At 37.7% G+C, this 17,074-nt stretch overlaps 1 protein-coding gene across 5 annotated transcripts in view; it reads left to right on the forward strand.

Annotated features, from left to right (window-relative positions):
- The window catches only part of LOC128859654 (longitudinals lacking protein, isoforms N/O/W/X/Y), a 32,104-nt gene that overhangs the window by 4,152 nt on the left and 10,878 nt on the right, over nt 1-17,074 (forward strand). For 4 of the 5 annotated variants that reach the window (XM_054096641.1, XM_054096643.1, XM_054096642.1 and 1 more), the window contains exon 7: nt 14,727-15,907. In XM_054096641.1, the coding sequence (XP_053952616.1) occupies nt 14,727-15,907 (1,181 nt within the window). Of the gene's footprint in view, nt 1-7,198; nt 9,757-14,726; nt 15,908-17,074 lie in introns of those variants that run through there. The other variant, XM_054096645.1, reaches the window with a different exon arrangement.

The following is a 17,074-nucleotide window of genomic DNA, read 5'->3' on the forward strand; positions in this document are numbered from 1 at the left end:
GCAATATTCGGCAATTAGTTTACATCTACTTTTCAAACTTAGCCTCTTTAGTCGAAGGAACTTAAAACCCGTCCCTACTAAACCCACTAAGACTATTTACTACAAAGGACAAAGGCTTACACCATTCAACTTGGTATTTAGCTGGTAGTATCAACTGATTGGGCGTTCGAATCACAAATATCTATGTGAATTTTATTTGGCAACTTCATTTTTCACTGTTTTTTACAGAGAAGTCATAAAAATCGCGGTAATAGATACAAATGCAGTTGCGATACTTATTATTAACTAGCGTACCCTCGCCCGCTTCGCTAGGCGATAAATTCAATGATTTGCTGAAACAAAGCAAATTCTTTGATACAATTTTATTCGAACTTTATTGTAACACTTTTTGGTAGACAACGTTTTTGGTTTTTCCATCTTTCGCGTAAATGAATAATGACGATGGTTTGCCTACTCGTGAGCAAGCTACATACAATTGTCCATAAGAAAAAGTGGGTATTCTAAATTAATTCCGCACATTTGTAGAGACCTTTCGCCTTATTAATTGTCATAGCGAAGGCAAGGCGAATAGGGAACTGCAAACGTTTGAAATCGAATGGTAAATCCGTCGGAATCAGTGGAATTCTGAGTATCAAAACGTCTTCTCCTTTGTACTTTCCTTTCAAAATTGTTGCTTCCATAACGTAACCTATTAGCTTATTCACAGCGAGTCTGGTACCGTTGCAAAGTCGTGGTACATTACTGTTACGCAGCATAATAATCGGTGCTCCAATTTTTTATCGTAAATTATGAGGTGGTAGGCCTGGCAAATCGAGTAAGTTTAAGAATTCAGTTGGATAATTTACGACATTATCTTGATCAGTAATAGTGTCCATTGACTTACATGCAACTATGCCACCAGGTATTTGATCCAAAATAGCTGCATTTATATCATTGACGTCCTTATTTTTCCCAGCTAAAATTGCTCTTTCGCTGAGCCAATCATGGTTTTTGTAATGTTGAATTATGTTTGGAAATACACTCTGCATCAATGCCTCTTTAGACTGTGCAAAAGTGCAGAAATTGTTAGGCAATGTAATCATTCCTGTTGGATCGACAGACATATGGCTATTTCCGATTATCACAAATTGATGTGAAAATTCAGCTGCTGACGGATCGTTCTGTAGTTGAACACATACGTTTGTAGCAAGTGTAACCATGTTTACATGTCTCCATAAATACGATGATTTTAAATCTCCAGCGAATAAAATCATAGCACCTCCAAAGACTGTTTGACTTCTTCATAGATCTTTCAAAGTTCTATCAAGTGCTTCCAATGATTTCTTGTGTGCCATAGTACACTCGTCCCATACGAAGAGCTTACATACTTTAAGAACTTTTGCCATTCCAGATTTTTTCGAAATATTACATGTTGGTGTTTCATTTACCTGCATATTCAAAGGCAACTTTAATGCAGAATGTGCTGTGCGACCGCCTTCCAGTAATGTAGCCGCAATTCCGGAAGAAGCGAGTGCCAATGTAACGTTATTATCTGATCGAACTGTTGCTAATATCAATGAAATCAAAAAGGTCTTTCCTGTTCCCCCAGGAGCATCCAAGAAAAACAATCCACCAGTTCCATGGCTAACATTATTCATGATTGTATCATAAACATGTTGCTGTTGGTCATTCAATTTCGTTAAATTTGATGTTACAAATGTGTTTAGTTCATTACAGTCATAATGGTATTCACGCTCCAGTTCTCGATTGAGACACTGTGTACTAGAAGATGAAATAATAGAAGAAAGTGATAAAAAAGAAACAGTAACAAAAAGCTGCAATGGACCACATTAATTTGGGCCGCACTAGTGCGTACCTAGTGCTCAAATTCGATTGGATTTTCTAAATCCTTTAAACATTTAAATTCCGAAAAATACCAAAGTTAGGCACATACACATCCTCTCCATTTCATAAGCTCTTCGGCGAACAATTTGTTTTTATACGCTTCAATTTTATTATTCAATAGTACAGGCAAATTTCTGTACTCGTCAATAAACTTGCTCAAAATTTCATTAGCTAACCACACATCCAGCGGCTTCGTTGGCTGGGTCATGTCGTCCGAATGGATACAAACGCTCCGGCTTTGAAAGTATTCGATGCGGTACCAGCTGGTGGTAGCAGAGGAAGAGGAAGGCCTCCTCTGCGTTGGAAAGATCAGGTGGAGAAGGACTTGGCTTCACTTGGTGTGTCCAATTGGCGCCGGTTAGCACGACAAAGAAACGACTGGCGCGCTTTGTTAAGCTCGGCCAAAATCGCGTAAGCGATTATCGCGCCAATTAAGAAGAAGAGAACCACACATCATTTTTTTTAAATCTAGTGACACACCACACTCGCACTTTCTTTGACGATTGAAATAGGAGTGAAAACGGAAAATGTATGAAGTTGATTCAACTTGCTCTCAGTTCTTACAAGAATGTGATTGGATAAACAAATTTTGATCTTCATTCAATTAGCTGAACAACTTCAACCAACTTAGCCTCAGACGTGGCAATCTCGGTAAATTTTTAGCAGTTGAATGGTGTAGGCCTAGTACACAGAGAGCAAGACCGGCACTCAATACACTATATTAAAAAGACTTGCCTTGAAGTAAAGTGTAAGGCGGTTTATGCTGAACAAAAATGTGCTTTTAGCTCCTAATGCAACTCTAAATCTATATTTATCCATATAAAATTCTTCACCTAAATGCTAAATAGCAGTAAGAATGGCTAAAGCAAGACTGTAATTTTCGACAGTCGGTTCTACGTTACCGAAACGACCCGGATTTATATCTGGCCAAGGACTGTCACTCCAGCAGCATTCCCTGTATGTAGGTCAGGGGAATGTTTATGCTGATACAACAAAAACAACTGTAATTTTCGAAAAATTGGCTAACTCGAGCAACATTTTGAGCACTTTTGTAACAATACACGATTTACAATACTTTTGTACGAATTTTGTTGATTTCGCAAATCGAAGTGCTAAATTTGTGTAAAATAAAGAACTATAGACATATAGATATAATAGCCCAGCTAGCGGCGTTAACCGGGCCTTACCATTTCCCTCGATATAACATTTGCCAGGAAGCCATGTTACATTTGGGCGGAATGACTCGTTAAGAAATGTGCGGCATTTCGTGGCTACCTTGAAGGTTGTTATGTCGCCGCCTAGCTGTCAATGAAAATGTTCGGAATATACGTCTCCGCCTACCCTGCTCGCAGCTTTGAGCCATCTGTGTATACATAGATGGGTTCGCCCTGTCTTACAGTGTCCTGATTGTCATACTGATGCCCAAGGATGCCTCAATATCACTGTATATAAATCGGGGATAATATCAATATTTCGAGGCGCGACAATTGATTTTGGACGATCTTCACGGAATTCATCGATGAGCGAGCAGCGATAGCGAGAAAATTCATTGCTAAAGTATGGGGCTTGCTCGCCGTATAATGAGTTTAGTTTATCTATGTAAAAAGTGAAAAATAATAGCACGAAAATCGTCACGCCTTTATTCCATTTTTTTGTCACTATTATGTGTGAGCCATCAAAAGCTTCACAAAGCGTTTGTGGTATAAATATGTCAAACTTTCCAACGGAAACGTTAGATGGCGCCTGACAATACTAGAAAGGCCCAAGGCCAGAGGTATAAATAGCAATCCTCGTATCAAATAGAGTACTGCATCAATGCAGTCAAACACGCTGATGAATGACTTATTTGTTTTTGTTGTAGTGCAGCACAAGTTTTCGCTTTTGCTCTACCACTATCCTGTTCGAACTCAAACCGGATGGATACTCGGTGGATACTCACACTGTAGGAAATTTTCCAAGGATTTTGTGTTGCAGGCAGGGAGTTCCAAATCTATGAACAGTTGAATAAATTATCTACTCTCATTTGTACTAAGGGCTGCAAAAGCATTAGTATACAACTGAACATCAGAGTGTTACAAACGTTTAGCATTGCCAACAATTTATGAAAAAAAAATGGAATAATTAAACGAAAAGGTTAATTCAAAACGGTCAGAATGGACCAATAGGTATTTCTTATGAAAGAATAAATGGTACGTGGAAAAGTAGTTTTATTGATATTAAGTGTGGAAACTGTGTCTGTGATATAGAAAGAAAAACGATATTATAGTATAATGACTATGAATAACATTCGAGTGAAGGAACATAATCTTGCTCAAGTGATTTTGGTTTAAGTTAATTGCACTTCATTTTTCCGAAAGTAAATTTTTCGCTGCGGAAAAAGTTCTTTCTGAAGGAATGCTACTTGCAGGTATTATAGCTAATATTTGGCAACTTCCTTTGAATAGAAGTGGAGTTTGTGATTTATGCATATCCCACCCATACAGTTTGTTGAAAAAATCGTAATGTGAAAAGTTATTTCCAATAGTGGTCGCCCCTCCCATAAAAATTTCATAAAATGCCATCTGCCGGTTTGAGTAGGCTTAAAACCGTAGATCCTTTCATTTCTCGAACAATTTTAAGAAGCACACCATAAATTGGAGAAGGATCTCGGCCAACCACTCAACACAGGATGCCTGCGCCCATTATATATGTATAGGGTGGTCCAAATATATGTAGTGGTCTTGTTTTTAGTCATGAGTTATATTGGCACTGACAGCACATTCCCGCTGGTTCAAAATGTACACTGATGTTTTTTTATATTTTCCGACGAAATACATTTTTATTCAACGGCAAGCGCTACAGACGCATGATAAACGTGGTAAACAGGAGACATGAACATGGAAGATCTTTGCTTTAGATAGGATGGCACACCATACCACAATTTACCTTTTGCGTGCGCCAAGTTCCGTATACCAAAGTCTGGGGGAAAACTGGTTCAATAGGATGCACTGCTTCGAAGATAGTCCAGGCAATTAGCGCTGCCAAAATATGTTTAGTTATACCAGTTGGTTCATCTGATACGTTCTAACGCTTGCCGAAAAGAAGAGACCTAATAAAAATACTTTCTACCAGTGAATGCCGTTTTTTCATACCCCACACTACATTGAGCTGTTATACATGGCTCTTGTTTACAAGAACTTGGTTTGCTTAATGTAATCCGTGTTCAAAATTTAATTCACCGAATTTACTAATTTATTCCAATTTATGAACAATAATTTTTACAGTTTAGTATTGGAGTAGTTAATCTAATAGTAATACAGATATTTTAATGGCAAAGTAGAGTGAAGTAGATTTAAGAAAGCTGGTTTTGTCATCCAGAAATCTATGACGGGACTTTCGGATAACACATTAAATTCTCGCAAAGATTTCCTCAAGAAAGCATTTTCAGCTAATCTTATTTTGACTTTTGCTGATACTCGAAGATTGCGATTGGGAACATTGAAAGCTATGCTTTCCAAAAGATAAGGAAAATAATCGATATCTTGATACGTTCCCACGACAGTCGGTTCTACGTTACCGGAACGACCCGGATTTTTATCCGGTCAAGGACTGTCACTCGAGAAGCATTCCTCGTACATATATGGGCGATGTTAATGCTGCTACAACAACAACACCCTTGATTAAAACTAAAGGAAACTGATAACGATACGATAGTTCTACGGATTTCCAAAAATTGTAAACAGCTTGAGGCGAGATACACAGGAAGCTCCAGGAAAAAAGAAAAATCTTCTGTATATGTTCTATTATTTCTATAGAAAATTGGTAACGGTGTCATAAACGTCGAAATGAGAGCGCACAAACTAATAAGTACCATTTTCAAAGTATATGGATCTCAGAAATTAGTGCTGTTACGCCACAATGTAGTTGTTGGTTGTTAAAAGAAAGATTCTGGTCAAATATGATTTCTAGATCTTTAATTTCGCTACATAATAACAACTTTCGAATTGTAATAAGATGTATTGCGAACGTTCAAAATCTTCGCGCACATCATCTTAAAGCATTTGTTTTAAGCTAAACGGGATTTCAGACACCACAAATGAAGGGCGTCAATATCACGTTGAAGTCTAGTCTCGTGAAATGAATCTTTGATTATTCGCTATAAAGATCGTCTGAATAAAGTACAGAATTTGCGAATGTGAGAGAGCTACTGTCATTATAAAAAGGACACACAAGAGAGAAATTAAAACGCTCCATTACGGTACCCCTGAAGAAGCCTCAAAAGATTCAAAAGGCACACCGTCAATAGGTACAACACAGCGCCTGCATGGTTGCAACATTATACTAAAGCCTCCGTTTCGGACTTAACTCTCAAGGATAAAAAAAAAACACCTCATGAAGTCCAGGGTATGGTTGTGCTTTATTTCGAGCATCAACTAGACTACCACGAACTTTTTAAAATTAATTTGAATGAATATCTAAGGCATAGTTTAACTATCATAAATATCGTACAATTTAAAAGTTATTTTTGGCGAAGAATTTATTATTTTTAACCCATTTCGTTGTAAACTCCTTATTGGTTAACTCAAGTTTTTTTCGATTGGAATAATCATAAAAAATTTGTGTTGCTAATTGTTCCTTACTATACTTTTAATAAATGGAAACAAGGACACCAAAATTTATAATTCGAATATAAACGCGATGTGGAAGGCATCTCAGTGCTAAGTTATTTGTTTTAATAATAAGAAAAATGTTCGTAAAAAATGTGCTAACGCTAATAATAATCTAAAAATTTATTTATCATATATTTAAGATACAAGTAAGAGAAAGACAACTAAAAAAGATGCACCTTTAAAAATTTTAAAGACCTATCTTTTGCTGTACTTGGGGATCAGGAGAGAGCTATGCACAGAGTCTGATCAAAAATTTTAATTTTGCAAATTCATGTTATAATAGCAAGTAAAGTGAGATTGTTGTTGCATCATAAATACAAATTTTTCAAAGCACTGATGCAATGCTGCAGAAAAAACCATAAATAACAACTTTTATTAAAGTATTTTTGCTGACAAAACTATAAACTAATAAAGTCATTTTCGCTAAGTGCATTGAGCGTGAGCATTCCTAGTTTTTACTTTCAAACTCTCTGTTTCTCTCTCAATCCAATGAACGGACCAATTTGTTGATATATTTTGTCATAAAGTAATAGTAGTTAATAGATTAAATAACTAAATACAAAAAGTATATGATACACCAAAAAGTTAAAATTGTTAGTAACAAAAAAAAAAAAAAAAAAAATACAAAACCTCTCACACTCTCTTACTCTCTCTCCCCTTCCCAGGTCTGCAATGGACGGTCGTTGACTCGAACTATTCTCGCTTTTCGCTATCAACTTGTCAGCCCAATTTGATTGGTAACAGCGGCGGCAACGGTGGTGGCGGCGGTTCTGGCAATCAACAAGCAAACGTGTCAAACAATAGCGACCCCCAGCAGCAACAACAACAACGGCAACAACACACGCAGGATACAACCCAACAATCGGCAACTGGACAACAGCAGCAGCAACATTTTCAACAATTACACTATCAGCAGCAGCAGCAACAGCAACAACAACAGCAGCAGCAGCAACAACAACAGCAACAAAATGCTGCAACTACATATTCTCCACAGATCATTACTGTCAACAGCCTAGTCAGCAATTATGGTACTGGTTCAGCAGCGCAAAATTTATCGCCAACTTCACCCAACGAATCCAGTATGGTACAATCGGTGTACAGTCAAGGTCCCACCCCCATCCAATCACCTGTGCATCCCAACGATGTTACTGGAAATCCCACAGGAAGTGGTACTAGTAACGTTTCCACTGGCAACAACGCTGCAACTGGTGGCAATGGGGGAGGTGGTGGCAGCAGCAGTTCAAATGTTGGAAATGCAAACAGCGCCACCGGAGGCAATCAAGTGGCAAAACGCAAACGGTCTGTCAATCCTCAAGGTGATGAAAATTTCATACGCGCTTTAGAAGCAGTACGCTCCGGTGGCATTGGTTTCTGCAAGGCTGCGCGACTTTATGGCGTAAATAATCGAACTTTGTGGTTAGAGTATAAGAAGCGTGGCTATCCTGTTTCGCGACCCAGTATTAAAGCACGTGTTGTCAAACAAGAGCCAAATATGTCGCCATCGCCGACACCACCCACTACTACCACCGATGATACAACTAATGAAAATTATGAACATCTAACGGCAGCTGTGGCAGCAGCAGCTGCCCAATCGGCTGCACTGAATATGCAAATACCACCGCCGGCGGATACTCCTACACCATCAGTGATGTGTACACCACACCATACTGGAACAACCGGTACTGCAGGGAGTGCGCATCCGACTATGGGTGTAATGAACTTTTTGGATCCGCGGCATATGGACTTCTCGGCGGCTGGTCTGCATACAGTATCCAGACAACGGTACATAGATGCGACTGGCACTGGCGCAGGCACCATCAATGTCAATCCGGCAGCTGCAATGAATTTACAAAGTATTAACTTCAACCCAATATAGAATTCAGTTTCGAGTGCAAATACCGCGACGACAATTTCGATGCATATTGCACAACAGCATCACCAGCAACAACAGAATACGGCTGCTGTAGCAGCTACCACTCATACACATCCAATAACTACGGCCATAATACAAACCACCACGCAGCCCACCCATCATAGCATTACAAGTGTAACCGGTGCGGCTGGTGTGGTTGGTGGAGGTGGTGGTAATCATACAGTGTTAGCCCATTCACACCCATTGGCACTAGCTCATAACGGTGCTCCAGCGCTATTCATAGCATGAACTTAAAGAAAATAAACCAATTGATTGACATAGAAATAGGAATGAAATGGCAATACAGGAAATATAATTCAACTGAATAAAATTCATCAATAAGAAGCAACATACAGTGTGTTTGGAGAGTGCATGTGCAAAGCAGATTCACTAGACACATACCAAAATGAGAATGGGGATGCTACACTTGGTTTGTGGTGTCGATGTTCTGGTCAAATATGTCACATATACCGCTTCACTTACTAAAAACATTGATTGACATTAGGATATTTTCGGACAACTCCACCCATTCCCCATTCCATTCGGGAATATCTGCTTTATTTTTGGCTTTAGTATACCGCAGACACACTGGAAATCTTAATACCTATTAATGATGACAAAACAGATACCCGTGTACGGCGCAAACTCGAAATTGTTTGAAAAAAAGTTTAACCATAAGATCGTATATAGCTTAATTAAGTAAATATTTTTTAAAATTTCAAAATATTATACATAATATATATTACGATAATGTTAAAGTTGTATGTACAGTTCGCAAAGAAAAGAAAAACTGATTTTTTAATATTTGTCATTTTATTATTTGTACAATAATTCATTATTATTTTCTTGGATGAGTTCTACCATAATTCAAGCGATACTTAGGATGGTAGCTATAACTATTTGCAAATCACAATAGCGTAAAGAATTGCAATTTATTCCTCTTACTCCCACATGCTCTCAAAAAGCAAGAAGCCAAAACGCCAGTTATGGCGTTCCTTAAAAGCATTTTTGAGATAACTTTTTTGTATTTTTAGGAAAACTCAGTTTTTGTACAGTGAATAATAAGACCAAGTTGGAGTGAAAAGAAACAGAACACATAAAGCGCACGAAACAGTGGGCCCACTTCTGATAGACTTAAATGCGTAACTATTTATTATAAACATTTTTGTTTTTAAATAAAAAATAAGGATTACATTGCATATTTCAAAAAGCGAAACTAAGAATAAAAATATAAAAATAAATAATATCCTTAAATTTAATAGATGTGCGATATACGTGTAAAGAAATAAATATAAATAGTTTATAAAAAAACGAATACTATTTTTTTATATTTTGGATTGACGTAAAAGGGTACCTATATACATACAAATATTATACGTATTATATATGCTTCTTTGCTCGGCGGCAGGTGTCCGAAACTGGAAATTTCGTGTTTTGTCGATTCTCGATATGTTGAGAGCCACTTTCAGAGAGTAAATTTGGTTACTCACTAGCCTGAAGTCGCCCAGAAAAAGTCCGTGAAAATTGTCAAATGGATAGGTCAACTGTTTTCTGCAAGAAGAGAAAAATAACAAATAACGTTGACGCTTTGTTTCTGGCAAAAATTGTGTTTTCATGTTCATGTGTTTCTAGGCTGTTCACGCCCTATTGAGGTAATATAAGAATTTCTCACGTATTCTTATGCTCTTTCAATCAGTCGTTGTTCTGACGGTAACGAAGTAGCATGAATGTTGGCTGCGTTGATTTTTTCATGTATTACTAACACAAAATCAGTTTTTGCCGACTCCTGTCATATGCGGTCGCCGTGTCGGATGGGTTGTTGCATGACTACCATTCGGAAGTGCGCACGTTCGAATCTCCGGGCATGAAACACCAAATGATGGAAAAGGTTTTTTCTATTGTAATAGTGGTCGCCCCTCGTCAGGCAATGGCAAACCTTTGAGTGTATTTCTGCCATAAAAAGCTCCTCACAAAAATCTTCTGCCGTTTGGAGTGTGCTTAAGACTGTAAGACCCCCCATTTGTGGAACAACATAAAGACAAACACCACAAATAGGAGCAGGAGCTCGGGCAAACACCAAATGAAGGGTGTAATTATTGATATGTATGTCATTAAAATAGGTGCGCTGCATTTATTATATCTATTGATTTCCTTGTGTCGATCGGAAAAATTTAAAGCTAATATTGAAACTTCGCTTTTTTTTACAATGGCATCGCTGCTTGGTTGTGAATTTAAAATACCCGTTATATTAAGTTGCGATATTAGTTGTACGGAGTCGGTTATTTTCATAAACGTGGCCACTTTTGCGGATAACTCCTGCACTTTAGCTAGTTAAGTGAAAATAATTTAATGTAACGTAAGCAGCGAATTCAATAGTTCATTTAATAATTAATATGAATTTCATTGAAAGATGGGTTATACGCAGTATTGTACGGTTGAGGAGCGGAGGCTTATTGACAATGTTCCAAAAAAAAAAAATCATACAAATTTATCGCTAAGTCACTCGTATAGTACTTATGTATATATATCATTCGGATACAACTGATATCTTATTTTGAGATATTTGCCGATTTGTCACTGAACTCTTCTTTAAAATTTCAGTCATAAGCCACTTTTTTCGCAGAAAGCTTTGTTTCCTTCACTTTTTATATTTTAGTAACAAACCACCGTCACTGATTTCCTAGTTATTAACTGCTAAATTTACCAAAATATTCATTATTAAAATCAAACGTCGAGCAAATGCTAGCCACGCATAATATACGCCATATTTAGGCTAAGTACAGAGTTGTAAGAGAGTAACAGATTTGCAGCATTGCAGCAATTATTGAGTAGCACGAAAAAGCCCTATATTTCTAAAGCTACAGCTCGAGCTTGTTTGTGAAGAATAATTAAATAAATACTCATACGAGTAGCGTCACTAATGTTAACGCAACAGAGAGTTTTAAAGAGATGTGGTATAATTTATTGAATCAATCTAGCAAACTTCTTTAAATCGAAAAACTTATGATTTATCCGACGCACTGATAATAGAAGTTGAAATATTTTGTAATGGTGGAGATAGGGCCAACAAGTATTGATGCCGAAAAATGTTTTCCATCAGCAATTTTTTTATATAACAGGTTCAGGTCAAGATTAGAAGACACTACTTTAAATACTTTGCTGTTCTTGCGCACGGTGTGCAGAATGCAGAGGTCTGGACAACATCAGACCGTTAACCGGTTCTCAACAATTCTGAGGGACTCAGCTGATTTGCTGACGTAACATGGGGTATGACAGCGGTTTGTTTACAAAAAACTGAGATTGTGCGAGTGATACGCGGAAAAAATCAACCAGCGATTGATTGGACGAGTGTGTGAATATTTATGAAATGAACAGGCAGAATTTAACATCATTGGTTTTTACATACACATTTTAAATACAAAATAATTTGTTTTGATTTTTTTAAATATGACAATTTAAAAGCTAATAATATGAAACCACTAGCTGCCAGGGCTATCGGCTAAAATGTGACTTTAGTTATTTCTATACGATTACTTGTGCTTGTTTTTTTGAGAACCATAAATATGTGAGAAGTTTTATTATAGTCCCTTTTTATTTAAGGGGTTTTCCAATACGAGGAGTTATTTTGATATTCAAAGATATTTTTTTAATATATAATAAATGATGAAAGGAAGAAGGTATGTCGTTAATAGTGGAAAATAACATCAGGCAAATGACCACTACGACCGCGCTTACAGGACCATATCCTTTTCATGAAATTTTCCATAATCGAATTGCAAAGTGGCTGCCCTATGTCCTCGATAGCCTCACGAATTCCATCTTTGAGGTCTTGAATCGGCAATGGGCTGTTGGCGTAGACCTTCTCTTTCATGTGGTCCCAAAGAAAAAAGTCACAAGGTGTTAAATCACAAGATCTCGGTGTCCAAGGTGATCACCACCTCTTCGAGAGATAACACGGTCCGGGAACTTTTCCCGTAAAAGATCAATGGGTTCGTTGCTTGTGTGCACGTAGCGCCGTCTTGTTAAAAATAAACATTGTCCAGATCAATACCATCCAATTCTAGCCATAAAATATCGTTAATGATCTCCCGATAGAGCAATCCAATTCAAAATAACGCCTTTATTTTTTCCTTAATAATTTCGATATTGATGGTAATTTGCTATTGAAAATGATAAAGAAAATAATGAAGCAATCGTGAAACAAAATTTTTATGATGTCGACTTAACACTAAACCAACCTATTGCTACCAAAGAGGGTCAAATGACCCGTCTTTAAAATGTTATATACATACATGGTGATTTTTTGTATATACCCCGGGAAATTTTTTAAGAGCTATAGGAAAGTTTTTCAAAAAAACACACGTAAAATTCAGAAAAATGCATGGAATTTTTATTTAAATCGATAGTACAGTCCATACAATTTAATGTTTGAAGATTATTTCATAAATGTTGACCGCGACTGCGCTTCAAATGGTCCATTCTTATTCCAATTTTGGTATACTCTTTCCAATGTTTCGGCCGGTATCTAACATACAAATGCTTTAATGAATTGAAGCAGGCTTGTCTGAATAGACATGAGCTTTAACATAGCCCCTCAAAAAATAATCTAAAGGCGTTATATCGCACGATCTGAGTGGCCAATTGACAAGTCCCGAACGTGAAATAAAATGTTCACCGAACTCGCCTCTCAACAAATCCATTGTTACGCGTGCTGTGTGGCATGTGGCACCGTCCTGCTGAAACCACATGTCATGCAAGTCAAGCTCTTGCATTTTGGGCAAAAAAAAGTTGGATATCATTTCACGCCAGCGCTCACCATTCACAGTTACGTTACTAATCGCAGCATCTTTGAAGAAGTACGGTCCAATATACCTCTAGCCCATAAACCGCACCAAACTGTGACCTTTTCTGGATACATAGGTAGCTCTTGCAATTCTTCTGGCTGATCTTCACTCCAAAATCGACAATTCTGCTTATTTACGTACCCATTGATCCAAAAATGAGCTTCGTCGCTGAACACAATTTTTCGATAAAAAAGTGGATCTTAAACTTTCTTAACAGAACCAGCATTTTTATAATAAAATTCAATGATTTGCAAGCGTTCTTCGTTTGTAAGACGATTCATGGTTAAATTATAGACCAAATTTAAGATGTTTGACAGTGAAACAAAACACGAAACGTGCGTCAGCTGTTTAAACCAACTGTTTAAAAAGATAATAGCTAAAAAATCAACCTTTATTATTAAAATCATAAACGAGTATATTTCTCGGTAAAACAATTATCAAGAGAGGAGTAAATCTCGAAAAATACATTCTATGTATATTATTTTTTAATAAAGTCGTGAAAGCAAACGAGGATTTAATAATGTTATTTCTAAGAACTTATGACAAAAAGTTTAAAATGGGTCATTTGACCCGTCATGGTAGGTTTTGACAACTTTGCCAGAATTTCACATCGAATGCGATGCTTTAAAAACCCGTGCAACATAATGGTTGTGATTGCTTTTTTAACAAGCCCTATTTCTCACATTCTCGGATGATGAACATTCATTGAGTGTCTATATTTGAACACAATAAATTATAATAATTTCATAAAAAATTGAATTGCAACAGTTTCAACATTTTTACATCGAACTTTAGCTTGATTGCTTGCGCCTTCGTTCGCCGGTAGTGGCGCAGTTGTCTGAGACCGGCTTTCGCCTTGACTTCATACGGGTGTATTATAGAATGCAGTTGGCAATGTCTCCCATCGAAGTTAATCACGCAACATATTTTAAAGAAATTGAAAAAAGCAAAATGTAAAAACAGTTTATTGACAATGTCGAAATAGCCCGTTATTTGTTTTTGTTACTTCAGTTGTTGCTTTTCTAAAGCATTTTATTTCTAACTCCCTGAATATATATGAATCAGTGCAAAAAAGAAGGCAAAGACAGGTAAAGAGTGCTATTTTTTGCTATTGAAATCGAAGAATTTAATTTATTTTCTACGTCAAAACTCACTCATGACACACTGTATGTATAAAGAAAAAGCGTCTGGCTTAATCGTTCGACGCCTTTTAATTCTTTTAAGTCTCTTGGAAATAGAAAAGCCTTTCTTGTAAACAAATTTTTTAATAAACATGTTTTTACTTCTTTCAATTATTCAATGCAAAATACAAGGCACCTAATCCCGGGATACCTGTAGTACAAACATATATATGTAGTTTAAAATTAACAAATAGTATTGCAAAGTGATAGAACCTTGTTGGATAAAGAAAATTTATAACTTTTATTTTATTTTTAGATATTTCACAGCCGTCAAATGTTGCTGTCAAAACAATTGTCTCTCAGCCAGAATGTTCGCCATGTGCCGTTAATATGGCCATGTCACCATCACCAACTAGCCTACTCCCTCAGCAACAGCAACCTCAAACGCAGCTGCAGCACCAACATTCTCAACAACAGCCAATGGGGACAAAACGAAATCGAGTCCTTACACGTCAGCCGCGTGTTAAACGAGACAGTGATAGTTTATCAAATGCTCAAGCTTCACCAGAACCAATGGCATCATGCGTCGATGTTGATCCATTTAGGAATTCCCCCGGCAGTAGTTCACATTCAAATTTCACTGCTGCACATTCTCACCAGCTACTTACCCATCATCATTTGCTAACCGTGCCGCCACGTATTGAACGTCACTCCTCCGAACCGGCTCCTAGTTTGACACCCACTTCACCACATTTGCTATCTGTGCCGCAGAGTACACCCTTCCTTATGAAACAGCATTCGGATCCATTACTGCCCACACAACATTCACTTAGTAGCGCTGGTGCTTTAATAGTCGGGACTGGTGGCACGAATCCCTTCGCACCGCTACATCGCCAGTATTCGCATCCACTTTCGGGCACCAGCAGTGTCGCCAACACCAGCAATGTTGGTACTAGTCATATCACTAGTGTTTCTTTGCATCAATCACACCACATATCACTACCGGAATCGATGTACACGTCCGGCGGTTCACCACCACCTATTGGCTCTTCGCAATATGTTGTGCCACAACAAATAGTGACAAGTGTAAGTGGTGGAGGGTCGAATGAGGTGGTTGGCACTATGAGCGTATCATCAACTTCAACTAGTCCTTTAAAAGTGCTCACCCTGCCGCAGTTTACTACAACTTATATCGATGACAGTAGTACGAGTGGTCGTACCAATTCACCAACTAGCACCCCGTCCATTGCTGGCGTCCAACCCAATACACCAAGCGTCAGTTCGGCGCCATTGGAGCGAGTTCGTTCTACGGAAGGGAACACACCACCACCGGCAAGCAAGTTTCGTACTTCAAAACCTGCATCCAGTGTTTTATTATCAGAGCGTATAATCAGTTTGCATCCTGGGGCCCCAGCTACGGGTAGCAGTTCGTTTGAACATTTACCTTCGTTACGAGTCAGAAGTGAGGAACTACAAAGATCGGTGTCTTCTCCACAAGTGAGTATTGTAAAACCTGTATTCATATATCCCTGTACCATAAACGGCTTATAAATAAATATGCAATATATTATATATAAACTAGCCAGACCATTGCACATCTTTCGCAACAAAAAATAATAGTAAACTTCAAAATATTTTACACTTTACCATCATTTACAAATAACGACAACGAACACGGTTATGTGCTCAGGATCTCAATTCGTTCCATGTTAGGCTGAGAGATTTCCCGAATGCCGTCGACGGTGGCAGACTACCACCCAGCTGCCTCGTGAGATCCGCATAACTTTGGCTCAATTACGTTCTAGATAATGTATCAGAATCCAGAATAGACCCCGACATACTCAGTATATGCCTCGGTGGAGCATTAAGGTATCCCGCAATACTAAGTACCCCGATGCTAAACACCTATTCACACCCACTTAAACTCACTTACCTAACACGCCTCTCCCTTCGGACCCAACCCGTACCGTTAAATGAGGTGCGATGGCGGGAAGCTATATTATAAAGCTGATGGACCAACAGCATGATGTAAGTCGGGCTCTGCCGAATGGTAGTCACGCACAAATCCATACCGGTACGCCGGCTGGCTGCTTTAGTTTTAATAACAGAAAATAAAGACAACCTCAATAAAAATTTTCATCCAAGTGTGCAACAACTCATGAACTAATGATACCTAAGCACTAACGTAAGAAAGAATAAAAAGGTATTTTCTGGTAGCGATGAATCGAAAAAGAATGAATAAACGTATTTATTACGCAAAATCGTTTAAAATTTAATTAAAAAATGTTTTAAATCGATATTTGTGCTGAATTATACTTCTCTTTATGTATACTCATGCTGCGAAAATCATTTCTAAATAAAAAAAAATCAACACTAACATAACACTGTTTACATAAGACAAACAAAAAAGTACACAACAAGAAAGTGACGTCACCTATTTTTTCGTAAATTCGATGACATTCGATACGGTCGTCTTCTTACATGATCTGGTATAATTTGAACCAACCCAACAACAGGATCTCAACAGCAGACACTTCCTTTTTCAGCGAGACAAGGACGCTAAACAAGCGTCTTTTCTACTCTGCGAATGGTTTTTATATAACTGCTCCATATTAATTTTTTAGATCTCAAATGTGATTTATTTGGAGGATCCGAAAACATATT

Source organism: Anastrepha ludens, chromosome 4 (genome assembly GCF_028408465.1).
Source record: "Anastrepha ludens isolate Willacy chromosome 4, idAnaLude1.1, whole genome shotgun sequence".
Lineage (NCBI taxonomy): Eukaryota > Metazoa > Arthropoda > Insecta > Diptera > Tephritidae > Anastrepha > Anastrepha ludens.